The 11698-nt window shown below is 39.8% G+C and overlaps 1 protein-coding gene across 6 annotated transcripts in view; it reads left to right on the forward strand.

Moving 5' to 3' along the window:
• Positions 1–11698, forward strand: part of LOC130577904 (arylsulfatase D-like) — a 29557-nt gene extending 17859 nt beyond the window's left edge. For 4 of the 6 annotated variants that reach the window (XM_057373572.1, XM_057373570.1, XM_057373571.1 and 1 more), the window contains exons 5-11: positions 5841–5963; positions 6742–7165; positions 8056–8192; positions 8406–8540; positions 9060–9222; positions 9908–10029; positions 10524–11697. In XM_057373572.1, coding sequence (XP_057229555.1) covers positions 5841–5963; positions 6742–7165; positions 8056–8192; positions 8406–8540; positions 9060–9222; positions 9908–10029; positions 10524–10834 — 1415 coding nt within the window. In that variant the 3' untranslated portion in view covers positions 10835–11697. Of the gene's footprint in view, positions 1–4477; positions 5964–6741; positions 7166–8055; positions 8193–8405; positions 8541–9059; positions 9223–9907; positions 10030–10523 lie in introns of those variants that run through there. The other 2 variants (XM_057373575.1, XM_057373574.1) reach the window with 2 other exon arrangements.

Raw genomic sequence — 11698 nt, forward strand, 5'->3', positions numbered from 1 at the left:
CCCCAAAAACCCCCAAACCTTGCCTATGTTTTTCCTTTGGAGACAACTTTTTTTTCCCCTTTCTTTGAACAGAGCTGACCAATCTTTTGGGTAAGGGGTGGATTTGCCATCGATCGATGCCACCTTCGGGGTGGGGCTGGGGGTATCCACCAAAGGCAGCACTTTCCCAGGCAGATTCCATTCTGCTTCGCGTGAGGCCGGGCTGGGAAGTTGTGCTGGAACAGCGAACTCTGCTCTCCCAGGGGCAGGAAGCCTCCAGACTGTCCTGTTACTCACTTCCATCCTCCTTTTCCAAGCGCTCAGCCGCCATCTGCCGGTGGAGTTGCTCCAGCAGATCATAAATAGTGAAAAAAAATAGTGTGATTAGGGTTGGAGTGTGTGATAGGCAAAACAGCAGAGTGCAATAATTAACAAGCCGTGCTTTCCTTCCCTTTTCCTTCCCTTTCAAGCCAGGTTTTGGGGGCTTGCTATTTTTATTTTTATTATTACTGTGACTGTTCACAGGGATGAACATAAAGCATGATTTATCTCTGGTTTGCTTCCCTGTGTTCACTGTTTCTCTAGTAACCATGCCCCTKGTTGCTGCTCTTTTAATCTCATTTCCCTGCCCTCTTTCTGTCTCCGATTTTCCGCACTTCTCTTGTCCTGGCTGKAAGGGAAGTTGTGTGTTCCTGGGTGAATAGTTTGAAGCCACAAGGCACAATTAGGTCATTTAGACCAGGGACTGCTAATAGCAATGTGAAAATGCACGAGGTATTTTATAGCCYAGGACTAGACCATCTCCTGCTGCTGTTGCTCTGAAGGCAGGTGCTGCAGTGCCAGAACAGGGTGRCCATAATAAATTAAAAATTTTGGGTTACTTGCCACGAGAGTATTATTTACTGACAATGTAAAAAGCTAAGTGGTAATATAATCATGGTACCAGAAATCAAATATTGATATTTTCCAGGCCACTGAAAACTGTGTCCCCCCCCAGAGAGCACAATTGCAGCTGGTTCCCTGGAAAGAAAAAAAATAAAAATAAAAATTAAAAAAAAAAAAAAGGCAACTGCTAATCTCCTGGATCTCTTGGTTTTGGCATCTATCTTTCTTTCAAGGGCATCCCTTGTGTTTTGATGAACAGCACCTGGTTCTGGCTCACCAGCTGCAGGCACTGAGAAAGTGACTGTGCTCACACCAGCTGGGAGTTTTTTAATTTCTTCTCTCTCTCTTTCCCTCTCCTCTCCTGAATATCTGTACACCTAGAAGCTATGGAAGAAAGGGTTCAACAGGATGGAACATATGTGGYATATGATGTGTTGAATGTGCTTCTTCCAGAGCCATAATTCAACATGAAGTTAGGATTTTTAATTACATTTTCATTTACTGTTAATGAAATGAAGCTGTTCTGCAGAATGCTTTTATACAAGTGTTTATTTTCTGCCAACAAGTAAGCAGAAAGAGACTTTTGTATTTCACGTGTAAATRTTTCTATATTTATAATAATTATAATTCACTTATTTAAATATTAATAATTGTTAAAGAGTTTGGGGTTTTGCTCTGCTTTTGCAGCAGTATGCAAATTATTTATTTCAATATTTGAAGTTAGACAAAGAAAGCAAAAAGGCAAATTCTTGTGCTGTGTGTAATTACAAGCTTTTAGCTTAATTGACGAGAATTTATTCCATTTTTTTCTGCTGGAGATGGATCTCTCTTAACATTTTTAAGAATCAGAAGTTCCTTTCACTCTGATGGATTCCCAGTGAGCAGTGGTGTTGCCAGGCTTTTGGGGATAAGGGTGAAACATGRGATATGCCTGGTTTCAATAAATGTTTTGGTCTTGAGATGGTATTTTTGAAGTGGAGGTTTGTAGTTTTTATTCTCTGTAAGTTTATTCTTTTTTTCTCTTTACTGCAAGATATGAAGAATGATTAATCTTGGAATATGTTAAACAAGTTGAAATAGTTGGAGGATGGGGGAGCTCCCTGATGTCAAGCTACAGCTGAGGAAGAAGAGGCTGATTTTTGCTGGTTTCAGGCTTGAAGCTTGCTTTCTGTAAAGCTAACCTGAAAAAAAAACCTCAAAAAATCCCCAGAGTCTAGACAAGGCTGCTGGGTAGAAAAAGTTGTTACCAATCCATGGTGAGTTAGGTCCACCTACTTCAGCCATTTAATAAACTAGGCAAACTTTTTTTGCTAAATCTCCTCAAGCCTTTCTCTCCACAAGCAGGATCACTACAGGGATCAGCAAATATCCAGCACTTAACACCATGAGAAAATATAATGATGGTGGGGCTGAAGTGGGGTGGGGCTGAAGACATAGGTAAAAGCAGGTTCCATAATTTGCCTCTTTTTGTTTTTTTAATGAGTTGCAGACAGCACTCCTCTTGTCCCCATCTTGGAAAGATGAATGCCTGAGCGACTGAAAGCATCTGTCAGTGTCTGCTTATTTCTGAAGTCCTTCTAGAGACCATCCCCCTGCAGCTCCACCTTAATGTTTTAGTGCTCTGAAAGGATTCTGTATGCCACTCTAATGCCCTGAAAATCTTAAGTTATACTACACTGGCAAATAGAAGTCTCCTTTCCTTAAATGAATATTCCAAGTGTAGAGATGGAAATAGCCTCCAGTGCTCCCTCCTAAATCAAGCTTTCACCACAGCTCTGTTTGTCACTGTTCTAAATTAGTAGTAGAATGTACAAAAAAAATCCCCCAAGCAACTTAAACTTTGCTCCTGGATAGTTAAATTCCCATAGCCACTGGTTAATTATTTACAACTGGGACTTCACAGTCACGTTTACAGACCATCCTGTGTGTTGGGTTTGCCTGTTAGAGGTGATGATTACTTATTCACTCAAATCATGCTTCTGTACATAAGATCTTGGCATCAAAATGGCAAATCCTAAAAGGGTTTGCAGGAGCAGTCTCAGTCTGTGCTGGAGATTTGCTGTTGTCCCTTGTCTTGCAAAATTAGTACATATTTCAATAACTGTGTGCCTCAGAAAATATCAATCAATAGGTTTTAAGGCTATTGATCAGCAATATTTCCTAGGCATATTTATGAAAATTCTGGTATGTATATGTAAAAATGTAAATTCTGGGTTTTTTGCAGCAGATATTTATTATAAGTTATGCTTGTTGACATCTTAGAACAGCAGTAGAGGAGATGGCTTCAAGTTCAAGTAACTTTGATTTGGACAGGGAAGTTTCTTTAGGTTTTTCYACTTCCTTTCCAAATATAATCAGAATTGCTTTACTTATTGGAGACAAAATACTCAAAAATGCCAAYGTGACAGTTGAACATAAGCTTGATTTTCATAGAATTTATGGAACTCGGAAACAACAGTTATTCTCAGGTTTTGGAAGTTTTTGATACATTTTGAAATCTGTGACACGGATTCAAGATGAAAATTGTATTTCTCAGACAATAGATGGCTGCAGTCACCAAGGCTGCAGTAGCCTGTCTGGGGTGTTGAGATGGAAGAACTGAAACCATTAAAACTCTATTCCCCTGCTTCCCTACAGAAGTGTGGCTGGCAGATATGTTTTCACATCAGTCTCCAACACTTACGAGTCATGTATATAAAAAGTAATTTTTTTTTTTTGTGTTTCAGGAGCTGTGTCAGTGTCATAACAGCACTGAGCTCATGTTTGCTCTGGAGCACCTTTGGCCTCAGTGCAGCTGTGGACTCTAAACCCAACATACTYCTGTTCCTGGCTGATGATCTTGGAATYGGAGATATAGGTTGTTATGGGAACRATTCTATCAGGTAAAAGATTTCTCAGTGCAATATATTTGACAGGGAGCCCCTATTCTGGGGAATTAAGCCTAGTTATAAACAAAATAGAAATGTACTTGATCTCTTAATTCAAGACTCTAGTAATAGTKTATTTAAGTGCTTGCATATATTCACACATTGGGGCCTAAACAAACAGTGTGCAGTGAAAGAAAAAAGGTAWAATATTTTCATTTTATTTTCAAGTTCATTCTGGGAATCCCTTGCCCCCACAATGTGCTAACTCTCTGGCCACTTGTTTTCATACTATTTTCTCTGCTTCTCATGAATGAATTTCTTTGTTCCTTTTTGTGCATAGTTAAGCCTTGCACTATCCACCCAGTACTTTTCCAGTATCCCAGTACTTATCCAGACACTGTACCGGTCTACCAGTCCTGGAGTGGTAATTTTTTTTGTCCACTTTTTAAATTTATTTTTTCTGTTCAAAAGGAAACTGTTCAAAAGTTTTAGTTCTTGACTTTTTTTTTTTTTAACAAGTTTCAGTTTACCTTGCTTCTGTCAAACTCAAAACTGTTTTTTAGGACCCCAAACATTGACAGCTTGGCAAGAGAAGGAGTGAAGTTGACCCAACACCTTGCTGCAGCTTCACTTTGCACYCCMAGCAGAGCAGCTTTCCTCACTGGCAGATACCCCATMCGATCAGGTTTGGCCCATTTTGAATTACACATTTSKGTGCAYGGTTCTGAGGAAASACARTAGCCARTACATTTTGGAAKAGGAGAACTGAGCTATTTGCTTGGYCTGAGACAGAAAATACACCACTAGAGGCTCAAAGGTTCTRTAAGAGACTTCTGAATGGACAAAACACTGCCTTGCCAGCTGACAGAGATTTAGCCTTGCTTTATAGGATGCAGGGGATCTAAATGATAAAAATAAATAGGAATGGAGAAATGCCAGCTGCAGCCATACCTGTCACCTCCTTGCTGCAACACTGCCTGGGTGACAAACTACCAGAATTCCTCTTGATGGTCATGGTTAGAGGTAAGGGGTTAAAACAGGGTTCCCAAAAGAAGTGACCAAGTTCAYTGTGCGCTTGGTACAGAAAATTACCATAAAAAGGGAGATTGAGTCATCCGTAAGGTACCTTGGAAAGGTGGGGAAGGGATTCAATGGATATGTCTTGGCTCAAGACAATTTAAGGGGAACATTCTAAAATGAGTTCTCCCCTTTTGTTTTAACCAATCCCTTTCCATCAACAGGAAGAAAGGGAGTATGAGTAGCTATAAGTGAAAAAATAACAGTTTACTAACAAAGAGAAATTTAAAGTGGTGGAGTATCCCCTTCTGAGGTGACACCTGGAAGGGGTGACTGAGTAAAAGGAGACAAAGGGAAAATGGTCAGCTGTCCCTTCCTGCTGCCTCAGCTCCATGAAAAAAGCCAAGAGACAAGAAATCAGTAAGGTAAGAGGCAGGACAAATGGCAAGAGGGAAACAAAAAACAAGCTAAGAGGGCCCTCTGCCTTGAGCAAGGACCATGAGACCAAAGCAGATCTGCCTGAGACCCCTGACTTTTAAAAGGACACTGACAACCCCGCTGGCCMTGTTTCTGACTGCGGCACTGGGTCTTAAAGAGATGGTAATATTTTGGGGCATGGATAGATATGGAATATGATAACATTTGGGGTTACCCAGGACATCTCTCACTAGGTGTTATGTAGTAAAATTTGATGCCTGCTTTTAGAGCCAAGTGAAAATTCAGTGCATGTGTTTGGTCTCCTGCTTAACATGATACAACTGTTCTCTCTTGGTTTAGGTGAACAGTACCACAGTAACTCAGAGAGACAGAAAATAAACCAAATTATTTTTACCATCCAATTACTACCAATTGGATGGTAAAACTGATACCAAACTGTATTTGTTTTGAAGTACAGCTCTTGACTGCCTAAAGTACCTAAAACACACTATAGATAGTGTGATGTGACTGCTTACAATACATGTTTTATTTTATATCTTGTGAGGGACTGCTGCCTTCAGGTTGAGCTCCTCACACAGTAATTGGCAGGGGCAGCCCAGCCTCTGYCAGCAGAAAGAAATGTCCTGCAGAACTGAGTGGAGCTGTTTCTGTCAGGGATGGCATCCAGCAACAGGTACCGAGCGCTGCAGTGGAATGCCGGGTCGGGAGGGCTCCCTGCCAATGAAACCACRTTTGCCAGGCTGCTGCAGCAGCAAGGATACACCACTGGACTGATAGGTAAGGAGAAATGTTTCACATAACCTTGAACAATGAAMCGATTATGTGAAGGGAATTTAGGGATTTTTTTTAAACCCAAACTATAAATTAGTCAGGGATGCAAAACCTCTCCAAAAGGCTGAGGGGAGAAAATTATTATTTTTCTCTCTTATTTGCAAGAAGACAAATACAATGCAGTCTAAAGAGTTTTAAGACAATGTTAATGGTTCTACACAGTATCAAAACAGGAAGAATTAAAAAGTGTCTCATTATGATAATGGTGAGCATTTATTTTACTTGGTTTAAAATTTTTCTCAAAAGTTGGTCCACTGTGAGAGTTTTGGTAATATGTTTGTCAACATTGCCCAAAAATTTATTGGATCTTTCAGTTATCTTCTGTTAAAATGAAGCTTGTTAGTTGAAAGTTTGGAAGGGAACATAATTAACCCAACTAGCAAGTTGAAGTACTTCAGTTATTTGATCCTCACAGAAATGTTATCAAATTCCAGTCTTATGTGACCTCTGTCACCTCAGTAGCTGAGAATCTCACAAATATATCTGTTTATTGCCTGACTATTTGGGGATGGTTTTTGGCATCCCCGTATCCCATTATGGCACGATGTTCACCTGGTCAGGCACCAGTTTCACAGGGCATCTTTGCTCATGAGAAGCATGTGTCAACACGCCATGGAAAAATGGAGTAACTAACCTAATTCCAAACAGATGCTGACAATGTTGCTGCTGCTTTGGAGATGTTCACCATAATGTTCTAATTTCTTTCATGCTTTAAAAYCTTCAGGAAAGTGGCATCAAGGTGTTAACTGTGAATCCTTCAATGACCACTGTCACCATCCTCTCAATCATGGATTTGACTACTTTTATGGAATGCCTTTCACACTTCTAAACARCTGTCAAAACAACAAATCTCCAGGTCTGGATCCAGTCCTTCAAGCTAAGCTTTGGTTTTACACTCAGATAATTTTCCTTGCCGTGCTCACTCTCATTCCTGCCAAACTGACTGGTTTGGTTCCCCTTGGCTGGAAGATAATTACCTGTTTTACTTTGGTGGGCAGCCTTTTCTTCATTTCTTGGTATTCCAGTTATGGCTTCGTGCAGTATTGGAACTGCATTCTGATGAGGAACCACGATATCACTGAGCAGCCCATGAGGTTAGAGAGGACTGCTTTCCTCATGCTGAAGGAGGCAAAATCATTTATCAAAAGGTTTGTAGTCTTTTGTAAAGGAGCTGGCTTGTGCTGGGCACTTGCAATAAGAATATTTTTCTCCAAGTAACTACAATTGCATTATGCAAATTGCTTTGAAACTCACGTTCCAGTTCTCTGTTAGAAACCCAATGCACTTGCAATTTAATTACAGTTGTCTCATATTGGAAGCTACAGTAAATTCAGATGGATTTTTAAAAATKATACATGACCATCCCTCTATGCCCTATTGTCTGTAATTAACACATTTATTCCAAGATTAGCCAGCTTCTTTTTAGRCTTCTCTACAATCTTCATTTGTGTTCTTATTCATAAACCATACAAAACACCTAGAAAAATGTGTCAAATGCACAAAATTACTGCATGCTAAAATATCAAAACACTTTAAATCTATTTTTATGGATTAAAAAAGAAGGCAAGTAAGTTTGTTGGTTTCTAGATTCAGGTTMTGCCTGCGCAGCTATCTATAATATTTTTGTGTAACAAATGTCTTTCTATAAAACGGGAAAATAACTATTCTTTTCTTATACTTTGTGAAAATAAACAGAATGCAAATTACAAGTGGCCATCTTAAAAAAGCCACGTGAATATTAAACATGAGATTGTATCTAGTTGCATTTAATTAAAAAGTCAACAAAGTTAARCATCTGATTCATTTAAACACTGCGCAAATGCTATGCCTGGTTACACATTGGAAATTGAAAATAATYTGTCTGAAAAGGATCTTTCTCACCCACACTTCATACAAAAAGAGGAGTCGTCTTCTGTCACTGAGGATGCACTAGATATGAGTACAGTCTAGACCTAGTGTCTGTGTCWGCATAGATAAATATGAAACCCTTCAAAATACCCTTAAAAGCACACACAAAAKATGTTTGTTTGTTCTTTAGAAACAAGCATGGACCGTTCCTCCTCTTCGTTTCCTTTTTACATGTTCACACCCCACTCTTTACCACGGCAAAATTTCTTGGGAAGAGCCGCCATGGTTTATATGGCGATAATGTAGAAGAAATGGACTGGATGGTGGGTAAGTGTCCTTCATGAAGGAAATGTTTCAGATGCATATACCTGTGAATTTTAAAGCAGGAAAACCAATAAGGCAAAAATACCTAGAGAAATTTAAGCTATAAAAACCTTCTTATAGGGCATTGTGAAAGATCATTATTGAAACATTRTAAGTCTGGCTTGTTCTGTCCAATATTTTAACAGAAACCTTGCTATATGTCTTCTTAAATTTAAGGCAAAATTCTGGATTTGCTTGACAAAGAAGGTTTGAAAAATCATACACTTACATACTTTGCCTCTGATCATGGAGGACACTTGGAGGCTCAGAATGGATCTGCCCAACTAGGTGGCTGGAATGGTATTTATAAAGGTAGGAAAAACCTTCTAATTTTACGTGAAGGTTAAAATCAGAAACAATTTGCTTGGCTGAAGCTGGAATGAGTTGCATTTTTAGCTTGAAATACGAGTGACATACAGAGCTGTTTTAATCTTAGACACCTCTTCTTTCAGTAATGTGCAAGCTTTATTATACATCATTTTGACAAAAATGATGTCCAGCTTTACCTGTAAATTGTCTTGTTGTCAGGTGAAAGGTGCTGAAAAAAATGTGACAGTTCACTATGTTGAATTACCCCTTCCTCTTCCCCTTCTCTCCTCCTTTCCCTAAAAGGACTATTTCCTGATTTGCTTGTTCTTTTTTCTTGTTMTGTTCCAGAACTCATTGATGCCCAACAAATAAATACAGAATAGAGCAGGGCCATGTTGTGTCATGACTTGCAGCAAAAATTTATTCCTTGTATRCTTTTACATTCCACCCAAAATCAGTGATTGACATAATATCCATTTTTTTTTTCCTCTGAGTTCCATATATTGATTCATTTTACTGCAGGTGGAAAAGGCATGGGAGGCTGGGAAGGAGGGATCCGTGTGCCAGGAGTGTTTATGTGGCCAGGAGTGATCCCTGCAGGCGCAGTTATTGATGAACCTACGAGCCTTATGGATATYTATCCCACRRTTGTTCATCTGGCTGGAGGAACATTGCCACAGGACAGGTATGGAGATGTTTACCACTGGAGGGATTGATAGGAGAGATCAATACTAAAAATTGACTGTGTCTTATCATTCTCAGAGATCCCATAACTTGTTTTGCCTCAATCCTAGCCAGAGATTTCAAACCAGGTAGCAAACTCACAGATATGCCACAGAAGTTCATGGGGCCAGAATGGCAATTCATTCCAAAGACCAGGTGCCACTTTCACAGGCTCAGCCTTATTCAGGAAAAAATCGGTGGCTGAGGTTGTTTTGGCATCAACTGAATTGACTTACAGGCCCTTACAGATACCTCATAAGTTTGGTAAACCTCTGCTTGTCCAAGGGATTTCTTTAGGTTCCTTTGAAAGTTGCAAAATGTTCCAATTATCAGTATTGATTTAATGAATAAATTACTTGTTTTCTGCTAGACCAAGCTCTAAATATTGCTTATTTATTGCTAGATGGAATGAATTGAACCAGATATGATATATTAAAAACAAACAGAAAAGCCTAAAAACAGCTAAAAAAAATCCTAGGTATGTAAATATTTGCTTGGCAGTCTGCTGGCTGCTCTAAATCTATGAGCAGATTATTCTGTGAGCTGTCTCATGCACTGATGCAGCCAGTGCTACAAAGGCAGCGCTACAAATGCAGTTCACTGTCAGGTTGGCCCCTGCCTGACAAGGTTTTTCTCCATTACATTAGGGTGATTGATGGGCGAAACTTGATGCCTTTACTGCAAGGAAGAGCTCAGAAGTCAGAGCACGAGTTTCTGTTTCACTATTGTGGGTCCTACTTGCACGCAGTGCGGTGGCATCAGAAGGACAGTAAGTATAAATGTTTGTTCCATGGTAACTGCAAAACATGAGTGTTTTCCTCTTGGTAGTTGTCAAGTTTCTTGCCTGACTGGTGTTTTTCAGYACTGGTGTCTGAGATTCTTGAAATTATTGTGCATGACACATTCTGGCTAGCAGACATATCTTAGAGCAAAAACATTTTTGTGAGTAACAGAGGGCATTATAGGAAGTGGGGTGAGAAATACAGGCTCTACACTACTACACTGGAAATTTAGTGCAGTTTTCTCATATTCCTAGTGGTTTCCATCTTCAAAGCCAGTAGTCTACACAGAAAATCTGATTTGTGGTGGTGGAGGTACCAGGGTGTGTGAGAAGATGTSTCCTGAGTAAATAGCTGACCTACTATTGCTTCAAGGAATTTTTCTCTATGGCCTTGCAGTTGTGCCATCAGTTTTCTCTCTTGCCAGGTGGRGCWGTTTGGAAGGCTCATTATGTGACYCCARTCTTTCATCCACCTGGRGCAGGAGCTTGCTATGGAAAAGGAATTTGCCCGTGCTTTGGGGAAGGWGTGACCCACCATGACCCTCCTCTGCTGTTTGAGCTCTCCCAAGACCCTTCAGAAGCCAAACCCCTCTCAGCTGACACAGAGCCCCTCTTTGACTCTGTCATAAGGAGGATTGGCAGAGCCATAGAGGAGCATGGCAGGACACTGACTCCAGTCCCRGAGCAGCTCTCTGTGTCCAACGTGGTGTGGAAGCCGTGGCTGCAGCCGTGCTGTGGGACCTTCCCCTTCTGTTGGTGTGATAAGGAAGGTGACAGCACACAAATTCTGTGAGATGGACATCTAATAATGTATCCACTGAGTGCTCTGCTGACAAAGATCTCAGATAATAATTGTGTCTTCTCCTGGGAAGCAAAGTGGATGAAAATAAAGAGAAGGAAAAGTAATGTCAATCAGAAGTTTTCCCCTTCATTCTTTGCCATGGGACAAAGGTTTAAGGAAATCCTGGTTTTGCAGACTTGTGTGTAAAAGAAAACTGTAGAGGTATATGCCTAATATCTGACTAATTTGTGCCTGCTCAAGGAAGACAGTTGGGAAATACTGCAGAGAGCGAGCATGCAGTGCTGAACAAGCAGCAGTAAGAAATGTTAGGTTTACATAAAACTCTTAAATGTTTGCAGTTGTGCCTCTATAGTCTACAAATTGCAGTTGTACACTATTCAAACATGGTAACTTGAGTCATTACTGCTTCCTGTACTGCTGTGTTATCCCTGTTGAGATGCTGAGCAACATCTGAGGTGGAGCAAATCTGATTTACTGAGGGTTGTCCTTGATTTGGGAGTTTGTGATCTCAAGCTTTATCTGGGTAAAAATCACCCATATCGCAGAAAATGTGAAGTATAAAATATTGATGTGAAGTATAACTCTGCAGCAGCTACAAAAGAGAGAGAAAMATTTTGCCCTTCAAAAAGAGCTCCTGCTGCATACAAATTTGGCAAAAGCAATTTTATTGCATATAAGAAGCTRATAAAAATGTTTGAGTTCATAGTTTGCACTATTTCAATGTCAGTTGTAAAAAAAAAAAGTTCATTTGAGAGTAATATGGGAGTAAAAAGTATTTAATAGCAAGATATATATTTTTACAAACTACAACTTGTATAAAGGATTCATGCCAATACTACTTAAAAAAAAAATCCA

The sequence above is a fragment of the Malurus melanocephalus genome, unplaced genomic scaffold (genome assembly GCF_030028575.1).
Source record: "Malurus melanocephalus ecotype Western Australia unplaced genomic scaffold, MMel_1.1 scaffold_202, whole genome shotgun sequence".
Taxonomy (NCBI): domain Eukaryota; kingdom Metazoa; phylum Chordata; class Aves; order Passeriformes; family Maluridae; genus Malurus; species Malurus melanocephalus.